General features: G+C 43.8%; 1 protein-coding gene across 1 annotated transcript in view; it reads right to left on the bottom strand.

Annotated features, from left to right (window-relative positions):
- Positions 1–20,856, bottom strand: part of ADGRD1 (adhesion G protein-coupled receptor D1) — a 266,747-nt gene that overhangs the window by 113,938 nt on the left and 131,953 nt on the right. The window contains exon 14 of the mRNA XM_032805984.2: positions 1,067–1,140. Coding sequence (XP_032661875.1) covers positions 1,067–1,140 — 74 coding nt within the window. The remainder of the gene's footprint in view (positions 1–1,066; positions 1,141–20,856) is intronic.

The following is a 20,856-nucleotide window of genomic DNA, read 5'->3' as shown; positions in this document are numbered from 1 at the left end:
AGTGGATTGATGTAAATAAACCTCTCATTTTGGGAGGAGGGAGTTTCGCTATAGTCTTTCATCCTCAGGCAAAGCCTCCAGGACCCAATCGCCCCAGAGCACATGCTGTGGGAATGATGCCCTGAAGCATATTGACTAGTTGTAGTAAAACATGATTCTAATTTATTATAATGTATAAGTAAGCACCAAGCTAGTGACTACAACAGCTGGGACAGCTCAACATAATAATAAAAATTTAATAAAACCATTATGCTGTTCTTGCCCAAATGCAAGTTGGAGAGAAGGTATCACAAAATTGTGTGCCATTGGTGCACTGAGTAGCGCTTGGAATGCTATCGCTCAAAAATGTGTCAGTCTTCCCTCAGGTCTCATTTTGACTTGTTTCGCAATTAATTCAGTATCAAGAGTATGTTTAGAAATCACAAATGCATCTGACATGCTATTCCTGGCTACCCAAAGATAGCAGAAAAATAGCTACTGTTTGTGGATATTTGCTGTTTACACAGTACAACTTGAGGTGATATTTATTTATACTTTTGCCCTGCTTTGCATTCAGTGGCATCTAAGTTCATCACTGAATATGTACCAGACATGACTCACTGCTCTGAAATACATACCACACACCTCATTCTGATCTCATGTGTACCCAGTGTGAATCAGGAGGAACTCCAGTGGAAACAATTACTTCAGTAGAAGTATGCTGATTTACAACACCCATGTTTCTGGACAAACCGATGCTTGCAAAAGACCAATACAAGTGCAACTAGACTCAATCCTTGTGTGTTCATCTCAAAGTTCTTCATTCTCTCAATAATCTGCTTTATCTTGAAATCAGTGAATAGAATGAGAACTTTCCCACCTACAGTAAGAGGAAGCTGTTTTCTCTTCCTCTTAGTATGAAGCTGTTTTTGTGGTAAACCTTGTGGTTTCATTGCTTTAATAATTCCCATGAAGACAAGAAAAAGGGAATATTTGTCCGGTCTGGCATGCACTGACTATGTTGCTTTTGCCATAAGTAACCAGTAACAATGCATCGAAGAAAGACATTTAGAAGCATTTAACATACCTATAGTCCAGAAATGCACAATACAGGTTAACTTTGTTGCTTTCATTCTTTGCTTGGCTGTACTGCTGAGGAGTCTGAAAGAAAAAAAAATACACATCCTGAAGAAGAAAAATTAAAAAAGAGATGCCAACATTAAAATTCTGCTCTCTGTTTAACCAGTGTCAGTCATGCTTATTCCATTGACTTCAGCAGAATTATTACAGATTAACACTAGTGAAACTGAAAGCAGCCTGTAGCCAATTATATTTGATTCTTTCTGCTACACACATAGGCCCTAACCAGGCAAAGATTTACATACATGCTAACTTTATGCACCACGAATAGAGCCATTGGGTGAAATCCTAATCCCACTCAAATCAACAACAAAATTCCTATTGACTTCAGTGGGGCATCATTCCACCCACTGGCTTCAATTAGACCACTCACTGTGCGTAAAGTTAAGCATGTGTGTTAGTCTTTGCAAATTTAGGACCTTATTCTTCAATATACCTTTTGGATAGCTGACAAGAAAGCCAAATGTAACAAAAATTGACATTTTAGGATCAGTCTCACTGACACGTACACTACAGTGATCAGCAAGTATTTTATTTTCAGAATGGTAATTATTACTACACATATAAGCAAACTAAAAAGGCAGTACCAGCCTCCAAGCTTTGCTTTTAAGTGAGTTTGTCATTTATACAGGGCCTTAAGTCTCATCTCCTGCAAACAGATTAGTTACAGCCTCAATCCTCTCCATTCAGAAAAGGCTTGGGGCCACATTCTCAACTCTGTTACACCAGTGTAACTCCATTCAACTCAAGTGGAGTAGAGAATCAGGCAAAATATCCTACCCAGAAGAATTTCAAAAGACTGTTCCATCCTCTCCTTTTGACACTGATACACTAACATCCACCTGAATCCAGAGCCACATTCATGACATTCAGCACTGCAGTTATGCATTGGAACTCCATCTCAGGACTATTTTTCATTTCAGGAGTCATCCCCATAAAAAAAAAAAGACGACTGGAAAATTACCAACCCTCAGATCATTACAACAGAAGGCTGATAGTGCTCTCAAGCCAGAAAATAATCAAGTGCTGCTCTCCTTGTTCAGCATTTAAAAGAAATTTACACAGAGCTAAAACTAAAGTTCACACAAGGAAGTTGCATCAGAGATTTCTGTCTTCTCCCCCACAAGACCAACCATGAAGTGTCAGGCACAGAGCAACACAGTTACCTCCTCATTAGCTATAAGAATTTCTGTCTCAGCCAGGAGAGAGAGCTGAATTTCCACACACTTCTAGGTTATACAGCTTCCAAATTTCCACCCAACAGATAAGCTCCATTACCAAATTGCTCTTGCCCCACATTCTCTGTTCTTTTGGAGAACTTTAAAGAAACCTTCCTTCCTGTTTGAAAGATGCCTACTGTGCTCTCCAGTGATTTGACAGGTCCTAAAAAGAATGATTCCTCTAAGTTAGTGCCAGGGTAGGCAAAGAACCACAGTCGAGGAGTAAAGTGCTATACAAATGCTAGAGGTTATTAATGACGCTCAAGAGTCCACTATGCCAGCAGCGGTCATCAAAAAATAGCGTGCAGATAGAGACTTACTATAACTGCAGATAAGATCAGATAATAACAATCATCTCTTTGTAAGATGCAAGTCTCTGCTATTAAAACAATTAAAATAATAATCTAGCTGACCTGTAAAATGTTGGTTACAACAGGGAGAAAGTTCTCAACTGCATACATCAATTTTCAATAACTCCCCATCCAGAAAAATAAATAATCACCAATCAATGAAAAGCAATTTGACTTGTGTTTCAATAATCTATTTCTTAAGGTTAACTGAGTGCGATGACTCAGATCGTGACCTGGATCCTGTGGCAGTAAGAATATTTGATTTAATAACATTGATATCAGAAAGTTTAATATGCAAGCAGGCTTTTTTGTTAACATATTAAGTCACTTGAGTGCTTATAAAAAACTTGTGAAAGGGAAGTTCGTACAGATCCAAGTGGCTTGGAGGGAGCATCCTGGCACACCAGAAACCTCAGTTCTGGAAATGAGAGATTCGTGGAACTCTGATACACACTGCAGCTGGCATTCTAGCACATTGGCAGAGCGTGACAGTCGCATGTCTGCTCTATAAGCAACTCAGCATATTAATTTATGGAGAAACATTAGCACTGGTCTTGAAAATAATCAGCTGTCTTCTCTTCTGGTCAGAGAATGAGTGCTGCAAGGCTCTCTTACCTTCTAGAGCAGGGTTACTCAACCTCTGGGTCAGGACCCAAAATTAGGTCACCAAAATGTTTCAAAGGGTCACATGACAGCTTTTGTGGCTCCAGACCCACAGGGCTGGCTGGGCTCACCTTCCTGCTCCAGTTGCTGCAACCTCTGGGGTCCCACTCAGATTTGGCCCAGCTGTCATGATGATGAGAGTCCAGGTAGGCCAAATTTGAGCGAGTGGCACTAAAACCCTTAAGCCAGGTCATAACTCCACTCACACACATTTGGTCCACTCGGGGGTTTGGAGCCAAAACTGAGCAACACTACAACCCCGGAGGTTGCAACACTTAGAGCAGAGAGCCAAGCCCAGGCAGCCCCACAGCTGCCACTGTGGAGTGAGTGTCAGGCAGGATACAACTCTCTCAGGAGGCAGGCAGGGCCGACGCAATCCCCTAGGGCGCCAGGATTATTCAGGGGGCGGCATTTTGCCAGGGGAGGGCAGCAGGCGGCTCTGGTTGACCTGCCACAGGCATGCCTGCAGAGGGTCCGTTGGTCCGCGGCTCCTGGTGGAGCTGCCGCAGTCATGCCTGCGGGCGGGCGGGCGGACGGTCGGCTGCTCGCATGACTCCAGTGGACTGCCTGCAGGCATGCCTGCGGCAGCTCCACCAGAACCGTGGACCAACGGACCCTCTGCAGGAATGACTGCGGCAGCTCCACTGGAGCTGCGGGATCAGTGCGGGGCGTGGCAAAATGGCTGTGCGCCTAGGGCGCGAGAAACCCTAGCGCCGGTCCTGGAGGCAGGACCCAACCAAAACCACCCCAAGGCCTCCATGCCCAGACTATTTACTGGGTCACAACAGGCCATAAACATTTACAAATGGGTTCTGGGCCCAAAAAGTTTGAGAACCAGAGTTCTAGAGGCAGGGAGTGCAAGTGGCATGAAGAATAGTTCCTTTAAAGTGAAATCATGGATGAAGTGAGAGTTCAGGTCATCTGCACTGATCTTTGTGGTGAGGACAGGTTTAGCAAAGGAAGCCATGCTGCAAGAAGATCCAGCATGCAAAAGCAACATACACTAATTCATACATGTGCATTCATGGATAGGATGGGCACTAAGTGGAAGCATTAAGAAAAAGCCAATGAGTATCAGACTTTGGGCTAGACAGTCCTTGGTCTTTATATTTTGTACGGGAAAGAATGCAATAAGACTTTCCATCTTGTGCCCACCTGTAACGGCAACGGATATCACAGTCTTTTTACATGGGGGGAGGTGGGAGTGTAAGAGTTGCTCCCTCTTAAATAACCCCAAAAGAGCACGGAGGAGGAGAGTGAATGGTCATGGCACTGGCTGTGTGGAGAGAAGGGCACACCTTGCATCACCCAAAAGGATAGTGCAGCAGTTGTGTGTTTGTGTGCCAGGCAGCTCAGGGAGGAACTATGCCTCACAGGTAACAATCCCTCTTAAAGTGTGACCTGGAGCAGTGTACAGCATCCCTAACGTCAGTCAGTGGCCCTTAGTCTTTTGGTGATAAGAATTTACCAACAACTAAGGGTACGTCTGCACTACGGGATTATTCCGATTTTACATAAACCGGTTTTGTAAAACAGATTGTATAAAGTCGAGTGCACGCGGCCACACTAAGCACATTAATTCGGCCGTGTGCGTCCATGGTCCGAGGCTAGGTCGATTTCTGGAGCGTTGCACGTGGTAGCTACTTCCATAGTTCCCACAAGTCTCCTCACCCCTTGGAATTCTGGGTTGAGAACCCAATGCCTGATGGGGCAAAAATCATGTCGCGGTGGTTCTGGGTAATGTCATCACTCATCCTGTCCTCTGGGAAAGCAACAGCACAATCATTTCGCGCCCTTTTGTCCTGGATTGCCCTGGCAGACGCATACGCATGGCACCATGTAGCCTGTTTTTGCCTTTTGTCACGGTCACCGTAGTTGTGTACTGGATGCCACTGACGAGTCGATAGTGCAGCGCTATAACAGCAGCATTCATTTGCCTTTGCATGATAGCAGAGACGGTTTATCAGTATTCTGTACCGTCTGCTGTGCTGCTGTAAAATTGGCGATGAGATGATGGTATCTGTCGTTCTGAGGTCAGCCGGGGGGCCAAAAGACAAAAATGGGAATGACTCCCGGTGTCATTCCTCCTTAGTTGTATCTAAAAATAGAGTCATCCGGCCTGAATATGGGCAAGTGTGCTAGAGAACCAGAGAGCACACACCGCTCCGTGTCAGATCCCGCAGAAATGATGAATACAATGCCATTTCTAGGGGGTGCCCTGCAACAACCGCACCCGTTGCTTCCCTGCTTCCCCAACCCCTCCTGGCTAACCATTGGCAGTGTCCTTCCATTTGTGTGATGAAGTAATAAGAATGCAGGATAAGAACACCGACTTGTTAGAGATAGAAATATGAGGGGGAGGCAGCCTCCAGTGCTATTAGTCCAGGCAGGAACATAAGCTGTGGGGGGGAGAGGAGCCCAGCATCCCACTGCTATGATAGTCCAGGCAGTACAGAATCTTTTCTTATACATGTGAAATGGAGGGGGTGATGGAGCCAGCCCCTAGTTGCTATGATGAGACAGTTACCAGCTGTTCTGGTACCATCTACTGAAATGACCCGGAATCATTCCTATTTTTCCCAGGTGCCCCGGCTAGCCTCACCTGAGGCCAGCCAGGAACACTCACGGGCTGATGAGCATCAGACAACGGATACAGTCATATTGTCAAGCCGGCTGCCACCGGGGAGGGGAGGAGCGGATACGCTCTTCACGCTGCAGCATCGCGTCTACCACCAGCATTCAGTAGCATATGTGGTGACATTGAAAAAGCAAGAAACGATTTTGTCCCTTTTCTTTCATGGGGGAGGTGAGGACAGAGGTAAATTGTGAATGAGCTATTATCCTGAACCATCCCGGACAATGGTGGACCCTTAGAAGGAATGAGGTGCAGCATAAGAATGCATGCTTTTCGGAGACGATGTGCGGACTGTGTTGATAAGCTGGTGAGTGACTCCGTACGCCCTTCCCTTCCTGCCAAGAGCGTCCATATTGATTCTTTGGCTTCCATTACGCTTGTCATCAGCACGTGCGTGGACTCAGAGATAGTAGCTAAGAACGATTTTTACAAAATGCCTTGGCATTCGTCTTCCTGAACAGAGCTGTGATAGAACAGATTTGTCTCCTCATCACAGCGATCTAGATCCAGTAGTCTCCCATACATCCAATGCTAGTAGCTTTTTTGGATCGTGTGGCCTGACTAGCCACCCTGTGCTGACTCAGAAGCCTCCACGCTGCTGGCAAACAGGAAATACCGAATTCAAAGAGTACGCGGCTTATTTCGTTCTCCTGGGCCACTGCATCCAAGTTGGATTGCTCGCCCAGTAGCAAGTGCACAACTGGTGACACTGTGGGATACTGCCTGACGGAGCCAATACCGTCGATGTGGGCCACACCTAACCCTAAGCCGATATGGTAATACCGATTTTAGCGCTACTCCTCTTGTTGGGGAGGAGTACAGAAATCGATTTAAAGAGCTCTTTATATTGATATAAAAGGGCCTCATTGTGTGGACGGGTACAGCGTTAAATGGGTTTAACGCTGCTAAAATCGGTTTAAATGCGTAGTGTAGACCAGGCATAAGTCACAAAAAGCATTGTATCTGTGATAGTGGCTTGGAGGGAGGAGGTCCAGGGTAATTAGAACTCTAGGAGGTAGGCATGAGGCTTAGGTTGTGGGGGGGCAGGCTAGAAGTGAGACTAACATGAATGCTGGGTGCCTTCTGGAACATGTGTTTGCAGAAGACCTCAGTACTACACAACTGCAAAATAACAGAGCCAGCCAGCTGTCTGCTTTGGAGAATTGCCAACGAAGGGGAGCCAAGCAAGGGGAAGGGAGAGCTGAGCTGTGGTGACCACAAAGCAAGGAGGAGACAGCATCTCCCTTCTGTACTTTTACTCCTGTATTAAAGAATGGAAATTAGTGGGCCTGATCCTCAGTTGGTATAAATGGGGGTACCTCAACCCAAGTGTACTGAGCTAGGTGATCAGCTGGTGTAACTGGGTGTAGCTCCCTGCAGTTTTAATGGACCTGTGCCCATTTACACCAACAAAATATCTGGCCCATTAAGTTCCATTTGGAGTTCACTCATCACTGATTACAAAGCACAGCATTTCCTCCAGTTTGCGGATTTCCTGTGTTCCTCACAACCTTCTCATCTGTCACCAGTACATACACATGACCATTTCCTTCTCCTCCATACAACCACCTGTAATAACATTTTCCTTCACATTCTTTCTATTGCCCAGAAAAATAGGAATCTCAGACCGCACACATCCACCCATTGCACCAACAGTGCAACAAAGAGTTCAGAATAATCATCCAGTCATCGGCGGGGTATGTTCTTTCCAGATGAGAGATGTTTCAGAGCTGAGAGATGCAAAGTGTATCAGAATCTGGGCTTAGACCACCAAGCTAATTGGATTTACAACATATTTGACAGATTCACCCTTAGAAATAAGATGTGCACATCCTGGAAAAATTAGATCTTCCCACTGAAATGTTTGTAGGGTCTCTTCTACAGTTGAGATTAATTTACTAAACACTAGCTAGGACTTAAAAGTTCAGCTCATGTAAATCAGCACAGCTCCATTGGCAGTGATGCAACTATTACGCCAATGCATACCAACTGAGTTTCTAGGCCTAATGCATTTTAATATGCTAATGAAAAAGTCTGGAAAGGAGGTCAAAATTAACATTTCCTCAACACCATTTCTTAAGACTACAAACATCAGTTTAAAAAATCCTAGGACACAGCCAAGCATTGAAGTCTGTGACAGAGAAGTAACAGAAAGAAAAAGAAAACCTGATAATGAATCATTAGAAACCACAAAGACATCTGGAATTAAAACAGCTTGCCATAATATTGAACATAGATTGTTTTCAAATTTCCCTTTGCCTGAGGTAAGAACCAGTCAACACATCACATTTCCACCAGAAGTTTTGCTCATAAAATGCTATACCAGTGGCCTTGCCTGATTCTCTGAATTCCACATTTAACAGCTGCTGTATCAGGAGGGCAAAATGCAAAACTTGAAAAGTGATGACAAGCCACGTGGGTAGTGGAATGGAAAACATCTTATCAGTGTTCTGTACCAGCCAGTGTCTCGGGTTGGAAAGGAAGAAAAAAAAGGAGGGGCTGGGGGAAAGGGGCTAGCACTCTAAATTCTCCTGTTTAGTTATTATCCCTAGCAGTCTGTGTTTGATGAGATCTGGATGTGCCAGCATTAAATATTCTGTCTTATCCCTTTATATAAGAAGTATCCATTTAACAACATCTCAGTCGCCTTTCCTGTAGCGCTGAACCAGGGGTTGCCTCTCAGGGCTGGAAGAGAAACATTTAGTTATTTACATATATTGACTCCCAATTCACTGTCTTGGGGGTTCTCAAACTGAGATCTGTGAAGAAATGTAGGTCCACAGAGCACTTGCTTGTTGCCTGCAGGGAGGTGACTTGCATTAACATGACAATATTATTGTTGCTTTGTGCTCTTGTCCCTCTCACTATGTTTGTTTAACCTACCCAGATTGTAAACTCCCTAGGGCAGGACTGTCCCTTTACTGCATGTACAAGATCTAGCTCAATGAGGCTGCAATCTCAGATTGGGGCATCTAGGCACGACTGTAAAACTAACCATAAACAAGAAAGGTCACATGGTCTCCTTCTTCTTTCCAGATGCTCAACATCATGAAAACTCACATACAATAATACATCAGTAGCCAGTTGTTCCAACAGAGCTCAGTACCCAGCAACTCCCATCATCCTCAATGAGAGCTCCTAGGTCCCAATCACTTCTGAGCATGGAAAATGGCAGTAGCCTAAAGGTTAAAAATTCCTTGCCCTGAAATCTCTCCAAACACAGATTTGGTTTTGGTTAGTCATGGTAGGGTTTCCGACTCACTTTTCAAATGTTGTAGCCAAGAACCTCCCACCCAAAGATGAAACTTATATGAGTTTGTGTCACTCTGAGCACTTCACACAACATAGCATCAGGTAACAAGGGAAAAGAAAACGATAGTTAAGTCAAAAACACCTTGAAAATAATTGATTTGCAACAGCGATCTACTAAATACTTTCTCATAGTGGGAGTATCTGAATATCTGGAGGGTGGGAGGGAAATTGTGGGGAAGTGATGTTGGAAGTTGGATAATGTTTGGAGCCGTGCACATAACAATTAGCTCTTTTCTCTGCTGACATTACCGAACTGATCCTCTCAACACCCTTGCAGATTTTATCCCCATTTGACAGAAAGGAAAATTGTGATAGAGAGTTTAAGGCCCCAACCCTGAAAACATTTATGTATGGGTTTAACTTTCATTAGTCCCATTGACTTCAATCTTAGTTTATTCACCTATTTAGAATTAAAAACCTGCATTAATGCTGGAAGGTCTGGGGCCCAAGTGACCAGTCCAAAGCCAGTCAGAACTCAGGAATTCCTGGCTCAAAGTACCCTGCTCAGATCACTAAACCACACCTGTCTCCCTGGTATGCACCTCGGAGCATGGTCGGAGCTGACATTGCTCTCTGTCATACCTTACAATATCAACATCTAAAAACATGTTATTTCTCCTTTCCCCATTCCCCTTCTCTCCTGGGCTTGTGAGCCTGAAGAGTATTTTGCAGAAACTTGCTAACACTAGGTAACAACGGGTACTTCTGCGCCAAAGTCTTGCTGCTTAGAAGCCAAAAGTACTTGGGACCCAATACTGCAGTGCGAAAATCATGCCAAGTGCCCATTGACTTCAGTGAGGATTGATAATACTCACAATATTGTTGTAAATCATGGTAATAAATGAGAGATGCAGAAGCACTGGACAGTAGCCATAACTAGAAGTAGATTCATCTTCATGAGAAATTTACAGAGCTGACTTCAGTGAGAGTTTTGCATAAATAGGAACTGCAAGATAAGGAACTATAGAAATGCAATGTGGTCAGCAACCTAGACTTACATCAGCAGACATGATATATGAAAGTTTTTAATGCAAATCCACAGCTAATTGGCCAGATCCTGCAGTCCTTACTCACATGAGTAATGCTGCTGAATACTGATTGGGCCTGCAATCTGTACTAAAATCTGCACCAAAATGCTCCCTCTGAAGTCTGACCAAACTATTTCTCAGACAGTACACTTACCTTGAAGCAGAGATCTACCCAGAAAAATAGCAATTAAAAAAAATCAATAGATCTGCTCCCTTGGTGTATTTAGTAACATATAGGCAAAGATTTCAAAAATCAGTGCTGCAAGTTGGGCTATTAAATCCATATTTAGGCACTGACTTCAGTGGATGCTCAGCATTTTTGAAAATCAGGCCACTATTTAGGTGCCTAAAAATGGATTTAGAAACCAACCTGTAGGCACTGCCTTGTGAAAATCTTGCTCACCAGTACCAAAATACATGCTGCTGTCTGTTTTTTAATTCCTTTGGCTTTACAGAGTTCACTCGGCTTAAGAGAGAGCAAGCTAGCTTTTATCCTTGTGCATTATCAACAAAATGGTTCACTAAGGGCCAAATCCAAACATCATTCTGGGATGCATCAGCAGAGTATTGTAGGCAAGAAAGAAGTAATTCTGCTCTACTCTGCGCTGAAAAGGCCTCAACTGGAGTATTGAGTCCAGTTCTGGGAGCCATGTTTCAGGAATGTGTGGACAAACTGGAAAAAGTCCAGAAGAGAGCAACAAAAATGATTAAAGGTTTAGAAAACATGACCTGTAAGGAAAGATTGAAAAAATTGGATTTGTTTAGTCTGGAGAAGAGAAGACTGGAGGGTGGGGGAGAGACATAACTGTTTTCAAGCACAAGGACAAGAAGTAAAGGGCTTAAATTGAAGGAAGGGAGGTTTAGGTTGGACATTAGGAAAAACTTCCTAACTGTCTGGATAGTTAAGCACTGGAACAAATTGCCCAGGGAGGTTGTGGAATCTCTGTCATTTGAAGAACAGGTTAGACGAACACCTATCAGGAATGGTTTAGTTTTTACCTAGGGCTTTTCTACGCTGCGCAATAAAGCAGCTTTTTGCGCTCAACTGCAGCTGTGTGCACACCGCCAAGCCACTTTGTGCACAGAACTCCTCAGTTGCAGCGCTGCTCAAACCCACCTGGATGAGAGTCGTAAGGCCATTTGCACAGAGGCTCCAGCATTCTTTTGTCAGTTTAGACACTTGATTGCTTTCTGGGCTGTAATTGGCCTCTGGAGCGGTTTCATAATGCCTCATTGTTTTGAACTCGGCTGCCCTGAAGACGTACCCCTCCCCTTTCAAAGCGCACAGAGGCAGGTGTCTCTGTGTGTGTCTGTCTGTGTCTGTGCACGTGCGCAAGTGTATAAGAGAAAGAAAGAGAGAGCACAAGAGAGAGATTGTGGTGCAGAGACCCCAGGGAGGAAGATGGGGCTGATGTCGGGGTTTCCCCCTCCCCCCGGACTGGTTGCTTCCTGCCACTGTCTGAACTTACACGACAGCATGCTGACACACTCTCTCTCCCCTAAAACGCTGCTGCATGGCTACACACACACACTCCCTGTCACACACTCAGCCCCCACTTCTGTTGAAAAGCAGCTGGCAATATAGTAGGATGCCCATGGAACAATGGGATTGAGAAACCTGCATCATGTGACACTATATCTGCCCCATGAGGCATTGCAAACCCTTCCCAAAGCACCCTGTGGCCAGTTCCACAGTGGGATAGCTACCATAATGCACTGCTGTCTTTGCCGTCGCAAGAGCTGCTAATGTGGATGCGCTCCAGCATCACAAGGAGCACAGTGTGGATGTGCAACAGCTGTTTAATTCCAGCATTTTAATAAAAGTGGTATAACTTGTGGCACAGAAACCTTCCAGTGTAGGTATATCCTCAGTCTTGCCTTGAATGCAAGGGACTATTCTAGAGACTTGGCTACACTCGAAACTCCAGGCAGCACTTTGAAGTGCGCTTTGAAGTCGGAGTGTGGTCGCGGCACCAGCACTGACAGAGAGCTCCCCCAGTGCTGCAGGTACTCCACCTCCCCTGTTTACACTGGCGCTTTATAGCGTGTAACATGCTGCGCTCAGGGGGGTGTTTTTTCCACACCTCTGAGCGAGAAAGTTGCAGTGCTGTAAAGCTCCAGTGTAGCCATGGCCTAGGTGACCCAATAAGGTCCCTTCAAGTCCTACACTTCTATGATTCTATGAATCCCAAAACAATTGATGTCAATGGGAGTCTTTTCATGGTCTTCAATTAGATTTTGGATTAGGCCCTAATCGCCAATAAATTACACCAGTGCAAAAGTAATGACAGCAATTAGATTGTGAAAATGCCATTGAGGGAATAATTTAGCCTGCAGAACCTTTAGGCTTGAGATAAAAAGGATCCAGCTTGACTGTCACAGCCCATGGCAAATCTGCAGGGATGGCAGCTAGGAAGAGAAAGAAACCCTTCTTTTTACTTGTCAACACATTTTACTTCTGAACACAGCAATAAACATGGAACCCAATGAGGCTCTTTTTTACTGCCACTTTTCCAGAATTAAACTACCCTTTAACCCTTTCACATTGCAATCATTTTTAGCACCTCAGAGTTAAATGGGCCAAGCAGAAATAAGTCATTTTTGTTCCAAAGAATCCCCTAACTATACCCTAAGCCTGGCAATGTTCAGAACTCAGATCAAAATCCCATTTGTTTACCCTGGGCCCGTCGTTGCTTTCCTATTATACAGCCCTGGCTCTCCCAAGAAGGCATCGTGTGGGACTCTACTTGTGGAGGTTAAGTTTTAATGTAACCCATGTTATGTTTATTATTGTGGTTTGCAACAAAGTTGCTTACATTATTGAGTACTCTCCATAGCAGGGTTGAAAACAACTAGTTTTTAAACAAGACAAATATTTATAAAGTTGACTGTGCATCATACACAGCAGCCTTGCAAAATTCCGCTCATCTAATTGCCTATAACACATTTTTTTTTAAATGGGAAAGTGAAATATCAATTGTTTTTGATCATTCCGACGAGACCACAGGCAAGAAAGTGGATTTTGTGGGCATGTGGTACAATATTCATGATGACTTTGCAAAGCTGTTAGATTGCTAGTGAGAGAGTTGAAGCAATGTGATTTTTTTGGTTGATATTCACTTTCTGCTGCTCCACATTATATAAAAATGCAACATTTCATAACATGAAAAACAAATGTTGGTTTGCATTTATTTATTTCTCCCCTCCTGTTTGTTTTCCTTAACGCATGGAATCTGCAGCATTATTAAATGGGATCAGTTGGCTTGAACAAAATCAAGAAGCCTGTTTAAAAAAGGACGCATAACCTAACCCTACAAAAATCATAATGAAAGAGGTAAATGATTGAGTCTTTTCCCCACCCATGTGATTTCAGAAGGGTCCTCTTTTGCAATACATCTATCCGCTCCCACAGTAGGTCTCTGCAACAGGAAGTAAATGTGGTCACAAGTGCTGTGGCAGGGAGCAGAAGGCATTATCCCATACAGTGATGTTCAGAGCTGAGTGGAGACATTTTAAAAATACTTTTCCTATTAGCTAATATCTCTACAAGCCTTGGTCTCCAAAACAGAACTTTGATTTTTCCTTCTTATGGCATTTTGCTAGAAGAGAAACATTTGCATCAAAAGAGAACCATGTGAGCCACTCAGAGTTAACATTTAAACTCTTCTTGGGTCTTCAAAGTGTTGAGTAAACTGGCTGATTTTCGCAGTCCCCCAGGAAGAGAATTTAAACACTTTGCTTGAGCAAGTCATTGACAGAATTGGGATGAGAACTCAGAAGTGGCTAAGTGCCAGTCTTCTGTTTAGTCCACTTTGCCATGCAGCCATGTTAGAATCCTCTCAGGTGATCCCGATTTCAGTAGGAGTTGAAGGCACTCAAGCCCATTGCAAACTCAGGCCCTGGGCACTCAAATCTCCAACAAGAAAGTCCCCCTGAGATTTTCAATAACAAAAGCTTCCAATGTTCTCAGTCAAAACAAATACACAGCTTGTCATTGGCTTTTAAACTCCTAGCATCTTTAGTTAAACCCATGAATCTGGCTTTACTGGGTAATTTGAGGCACTGTGCTGCATTCCAATCGATGACTCCAGAATTCATGTATTTTTGTATTACTCCGTGTTACGAAACTGAAAGGGAGCTCAGCCCACCTGACAGGACAGGCATCACAATATTGAGACGTTTCACTGAGATCGAGAATAATAGGAAGCTACAACAAGCAGCAGCAAATGCAACTTGCATTGGCACTTTTGTGTTTTACCAGCTTCCTATCAATAAAATTCAGCAGGTTGGATCAGCAAAACTTTTTTTTCACAAGACTGAAAGCCATAATTATAAAAAGAATCAGCCAATATGTATTATCTGTAGAGCTTCACAACATGGTGGGTAACTTGCCAACAAGAAGGTATTGCCCATTTCCCCAGAGAGATTCCATTCAAAGAATCAGCAAGTACTTCCCTTTCTCAGTACACAACAGGAAGAAGAGAAGACACAAGGAGCCCCCTCCTTGTTCCTTTGTACAAGGACCAAGCAAAATCTTGGTCCTGCCATTCAAGGAGCATGAGGACTCTGACAGTGTAGAGCTCTGAATAATTAAAACTCCACCTGCCCTGAAGTCTCTCTCTCTAATAGGCACACAGTGATATTCAATGGCATTTGCCCTGGGAATTTAGGACTACAGGGCTGCCTGTACTAGATACATGGAAGTGAGCAGGAAAGGATAGAACCAGGGCAGAGCAAGAGCATGGTACCATGTGAAGTAAGTGTGCACTGCACCCTTTCAAAGTCAGAAGGACTCCTGCTGCAGAGTAGACTTCCCACAGAACCATTAGGAATCCCAGCTGACTCAGCAAGGGTTCGGACAAGGGTTCCTGATGAAGTGCATTCCTGTCATTCCCCTCAGTGTGAGCAGTGGCTTAACAGCAGAGTCTTAGCTTTGTTAGACAGCATAAAGATGAAGGGTGTTAGATGGGCTATGGATATAGCAAGAGTCTGGTGATTTACACAGGCCTGGTCTACTCTTAAAAATTAGATCAACCTAGCTACATTATCAGGGCTGTTAAAAATGTTGTGCCCTGAATGCTGTAGCTAGATGATTTCACCCCAGGTATAGATGCAGCTAGGTTGGAAGAATTTGTCAATCAGCCTACCTCCAGCCTCTCAGAGAGATGGAAAAACCCTTTCCATCGACGTAGGAAGCATCTACACTGCAGCACTTCAGCCGCAGCACCATAGCTTTGCCGCTTCAGTGTAGACATGCTTTTAGGGGACTGTCTTTTTGTTCTGTGTTTGTACAGCACATTGGCCCTGTGGGGTGTTGAACTATCACCTTTCAAATAATAAATAAGAAGAATGAGAAAGGGTGAGATCCAGCTTCCACTGAAGTCAAGGACAGTCCTTCCATCAGCTCCATTCTGGATCAGGCCCATAGTGCATGTCCTCCAAACTCCAGGATTTTGCAGAGTTTTGAAACAGTTCATATTTAAAAGCAGCAAAGAATCCTGTGGCACCTTATAGACTAACAGACGTTTTGGAGCATGAGCTTTTGTGGGTGAATACCCACTTCATCAGATGCATGTAGTGGAAATTTCTACAGGCAGGTATATATAAGCAAGCAAGCTAGAGATAACGAGGTTAGTTCAATCAGGGAGGATGAAGCCCTGTTCTAGCAGTTAAGGTGTGAAAAACCAAGGGAGGAGAAACTGGTTTTGTAGTTGGCAAGCCATTCGCAGTCTCTGTTTAATCCTGAGCTGATGGTGTCAAATTTGCAGATGAACTGAAGCTCAGCAGTTTCTCTTTGAAGTCTGGTCCTGAAGTTTTTTTGCTGCAGGATGGCCACCTTAAAGGTCGCTAAGTGTGGCCAGAGGTAAAGTGTTCTACAGGTTTTGTATATGGCCATTCCTACATATCTGTGGTCCGTTCCTTTTGGTAGGCTGTCCGTTGCCCAGATGAACATAGCGGAGGGCATTGCTGGCATATGATGGCGTATATATACATGGTGAGGCAGGTGAATGAACGTGTTGGTGTGGCGATCTGGTGAGGTCGTTGATGTGCGCTGGTGTAATAGTGGTCGAGTGTGGCATCGAGGTTGTGCATGGATGGTTCCTGAGCTCAGTTACTGTGGGCGCGGTCAGTTACGGAGAATGTTCTGTTGCAGGTCTGTGGGCGAGGACGGCCTCACCCAGGCCTGTGAAGTGTTGGGAATCATTGTCCGGATGGGTTGTAGATCCCGTGATGTCGTTGGAGGGTTTTAGCGGGACTGTCATGCTGATGGCAGTGTGAGCCCGTTGTTTCTTTCTGGGTTGTGTCTGCTAGTAGGAAGGGCTTCGTGATACCATCTGCCTTTTGATCTGTTGTCCTTATTGCCTCGTGGGGTAGTGTAGCTTTGAGTATGCTGATGGAGATTGGTAGGTGTTGCTATTCGAGGGGTAAGCAATGGCTGTACCTCAGTGCTGCCTGAGACAATTGAGCGGTGATGTGCCCGGGATGAAGCTGAGCATGAGGAGGGCAGAAGCGGCAGTAGGTTTCGGTAACACGGTGTAATGCGACCAGACACAGATGCAGACTAACACGGCTACCCCTCTGATACTTGAGTTCATATTTACATATTTATATTAATCTCCTTGGCTAACACTTTTGTATGAGGGGAAGTATATATTTAATAGGCCCTTTGAAAGAACTGTATTTTAAGGAGGGACTTAGGGAGGAGGCATAATAGACCAGGTCAGAGACAGGGTACCAAGCCTAATAGTAAAAATATTTACCATTCCTTATACTTGTTGCTAACGTTGTTTTTTATGGGATTAGACTTATATGGTAGCTTTTTCCATCCTCATTAAATTCCTGACTATGAGAATGGTGCCTCTGAAATGTAATGCCTCACATATTCTGTGAATTATAGTGGTGGACATTTTTTTTTTTTTTATTTTTGACCTTTCAGTGATTACGTCCCTTGACTGGCCAGTCATCCTTTATCCTTTTCCCAGCCCAGCTAATCTCTGGAGAATGGGTGGGATAGCCAGTCAATGGAAGATACGCAGTGTAAATAATGACAGAGGATAAGAAGCATTCCAATGTGTCATATTTCATGACAAAGGTTCTCAGAAGGGTGCAACAAAATCACTGTTATGAAAAGGTGTTGTAACAAGACTAGAAAATGCTGCACATAAACTTATTCTTGAAGCTCAAGATATTCAAGATATGCAGGTGTAACAGGGCACATTTTCATATCAACTCAGCATAGCAGCAAAACATGGACTGGGAATCAGGAGACCTGGGTTCTATTCTTGGCTCTCCTATTGACCTGCTGTGTGACCCTGGGCAGGTCATTACAGGGCAGGGACTGTCTCTTGCTATATGTTTGTGCTGGGGTCTCTAATAATGTTAATATAGGGCCTGATCCTGTAACCCTTATTTTTGTGAGCAGCCATTCATATAAGTATCACATTGAAATACAAGGAGTTACTGTATTCACGGAGGTAAATCATCCCTCAATCTCCATGCCCATGCAGCAGCATAAGCCAGACTCAGAACTCCTTTTAAGACCCCATATGAGATACTCAGATCTTTGGTTCAGGCACACATGTAAAATAAGGTGCTTTCTGCTCACTACTGTCACATTCACTCCACGCCAGAGCAGATTGGTGTAGTCTTGACCAGTGGTGGGCAACGTGTGGCCTGTGGGCTGCATGGGGCCCATCAGGATAATCTGATTGTGGGCCGTGAGACATTTTGCTGACATTGGCCATCCACAGGCACAGCCCCCCGCAGCTCCCAGTGCCCATAGTTCACCATTCCCGGCCAATGGGAGCTGCGAGTAGCCAACGTCAGCAAAATATCTCTCAGTCCACAATCAGATTACCCTGATGAGCCACATGCAGCCCACAGGTCACAGGTTGCCCACCACTGTCTTGACTCTGTCCCTTAATTTCACTAGCCAGAACTAAGCAGAATTGGGTAAGGTTAGTAATTTTCTGCTGGCATAGGCCAGCAGCAGATTAATTCCTCCATGGTAGCAGTGAGACAAAAATCCTTCACTGAGAAGCTTCTTGGCCAGCACAGCACTGTACTATGAGCTGAATCTTCAGAGCACAATCTAGTTCATAAAACTAAAGCATGGAACAAGAAAGGTCTTTATCTCTGGAGGGTTTGGCATCTTTCAGATCTTGGTCTCCTGATCTCTTATTAGCCTTGATGTCCCAGCTCCTCAAAAGTATTTAGGCACCTAACTCCCATTGATTTTCCACTAAAATCCTGGTGGATGAGAGGTTCTGGACCAATGGGAGTGTGTGCTCTTCACTGAGTCTTCGACGGATGGGGCCCAAAACTTTCCAATGTTTTCAGTTTTACTCTCCATGGCTGAAAAAAAAAAAATCTACATTTATATTTTTCTTCTGCTAATTTTTATGTCTCCTCAACTCTGAGTTTTCTTTTATCTTACCCCACAAAAGGGTCTGAAACTACACACCCTATTTTGTTTAGCATCAGACTTAAGTTATAGAACCGTTTAATGTGTCAAAACAATTTGGTTTGTGCATCAGCAACATCCAATGAGGTCAGAACCAGTCTGAAAATTGCACTTGTCTGTCAGTTTCAGCTACACAGGTGAGTTGAAGGGGCCTGAACCATTGCGCCAGATCCTCAGCTTGTATAAATCACTAAATGGAAGGCAGTGGAGCTACACCATTTTGTGCCAGCTAAGAATCTGGCTAGTGGATAGCGAGGGTTTTTTTAAATTATATATATACACACATATATATAAATACACACACACACACACACACTCACTGCTGTTGTAATACATGAAAAATAGCAACATAGATATTTAAGGCCACATTCTTGCTGATGGTGTAGCTGCTTTGCAGTGCCAGAATGGCACAAAGGGCCTGTGAAGCTGGCATAATCAGTTCTACACCAACCCTTCCTGCACCCACTGCCCTCCTGGTGTAGCAGGCATTCCAGGGGCTAGAGGGGACATGGCCAGAGTGCTCCATATTCCATTCCACATCTGGGACGTTACAACCTGACCTTAAAGCCACTTTTTCTCAGGGACATCAAGCGGAGGCCTGGCTCAACTGAGCATCTAAGCCTTTGAATTTACAGCATATGATTCCTCTCACTGTAATCAGACTATAACAGTTTTCAAGCAAGTCAAATATTCAGCCCCAAATCCTTGACAATATATTTTAAAACTAACTCTGTGCAACAGCGTTCCTTGTAAAACAACTGGAAGCTGACGTGACTCTCAGATCGCAGACTGAAATCCTGGGAGCAGTCAAATGGCCTATCATGGAGCTACTCTTCCCCTCTCCTCCCCCCACCCCCCCTCCACCAAATCTGTAGCAGCCTTTAAGTCTTTTACTGTTTTACAAGGTATGGACAAATTGGAGAAAGTCCAGAGAAGCGCTTTCTCTCTCTTTCTTCAGTAAAAGCCTAAGTGAACATCTGAACATCAGCTGTACAAAACGCTGAGCCAAACACACACAAAGCCCACTACAACAAATTCCAGATAAACCCAGGAAGAGAAACAACCCACTGATAAAGGATTATTATCTGTTGGTCTACATGAAGGCTTCTTGTGCCATAAATACTAACATAGCCAACATTACTCAGTCCCCCTTTCACCCTGTTTGTCCGTAACTCAATTTTTCCGTGCGATTCCTGAAATCAATGTCAGGTCCCTCTGGAAACTGATCTAATGGTTTGAGGAATGTAGCTATGGTAATTAGGGCTTGGCAAGTTTTTCTATTAAAACTCCAGGCTTTCTTGTCAGATTACTTAGCACAACAATTTTAAATAGGCAAGGACTGAGCAATGTTATGTTCCTCCTTAATTGGAAAAGTGTTTCACTGCCTTCCCCCTTTTCACTGCAGTGAAAGTCGGTGTTTAGTAATCTGGACTTTAAAGCATCTCAACAAAATGCAATAGCCAGTAGTCAAGCAATATATCAGAGTGCCACATTCCAAAAAGTTCTTGTGACAAGTCGCACTGCATATCACATTAACATTTTTCTTTTAAGGAAAACGCATAATATAAAGGAAACCACGGAAAATACTTTCAGAGATAATTAAACTGCAATTGTAGTCAAACAGCCATGGCTGACTGCTCAATTTAATTTGCTAAAATAATTCATTTTACTCCAATAATTAAAAGAAAAAAAAAACCCTCTCTGCAGGCTACTTTATGACAGCCAGAACTCCTGCAGCTTTAAAGGACTCACAGGGCGGGCTCTTACTGAAATTAATAGCAAAATTCCCAGTGATTTCAGTGGGTACAGGACAAAATCTTTATGTTGCAGAGCGAGTAAAAATAAGTTTTAAAAAGCTCAATTTTAGGAACACAGGAATTGTACATAAGAATGATCATACTCAATCAGACCACTTGACCATCTAATTCCATATCTTGTCTCTAAGGGTACGTCTACACTGCACGATTATTTCGAAGTAGTCTAAACCGATGTTACAAAACCGATGTTATAAAATCGGTTTTGTGCGTCCACAGTGCGATCAAAAAATCGATTGCTTATGTCCATG

This window comes from Chelonoidis abingdonii, chromosome 22 (genome assembly GCF_003597395.2).
Source record: "Chelonoidis abingdonii isolate Lonesome George chromosome 22, CheloAbing_2.0, whole genome shotgun sequence".
NCBI lineage: Eukaryota > Metazoa > Chordata > Testudines > Testudinidae > Chelonoidis > Chelonoidis abingdonii.
The sequence above is the reverse complement of the archived record's forward strand: the minus strand, read 5'-3'. Positions and strand labels throughout refer to the sequence as shown.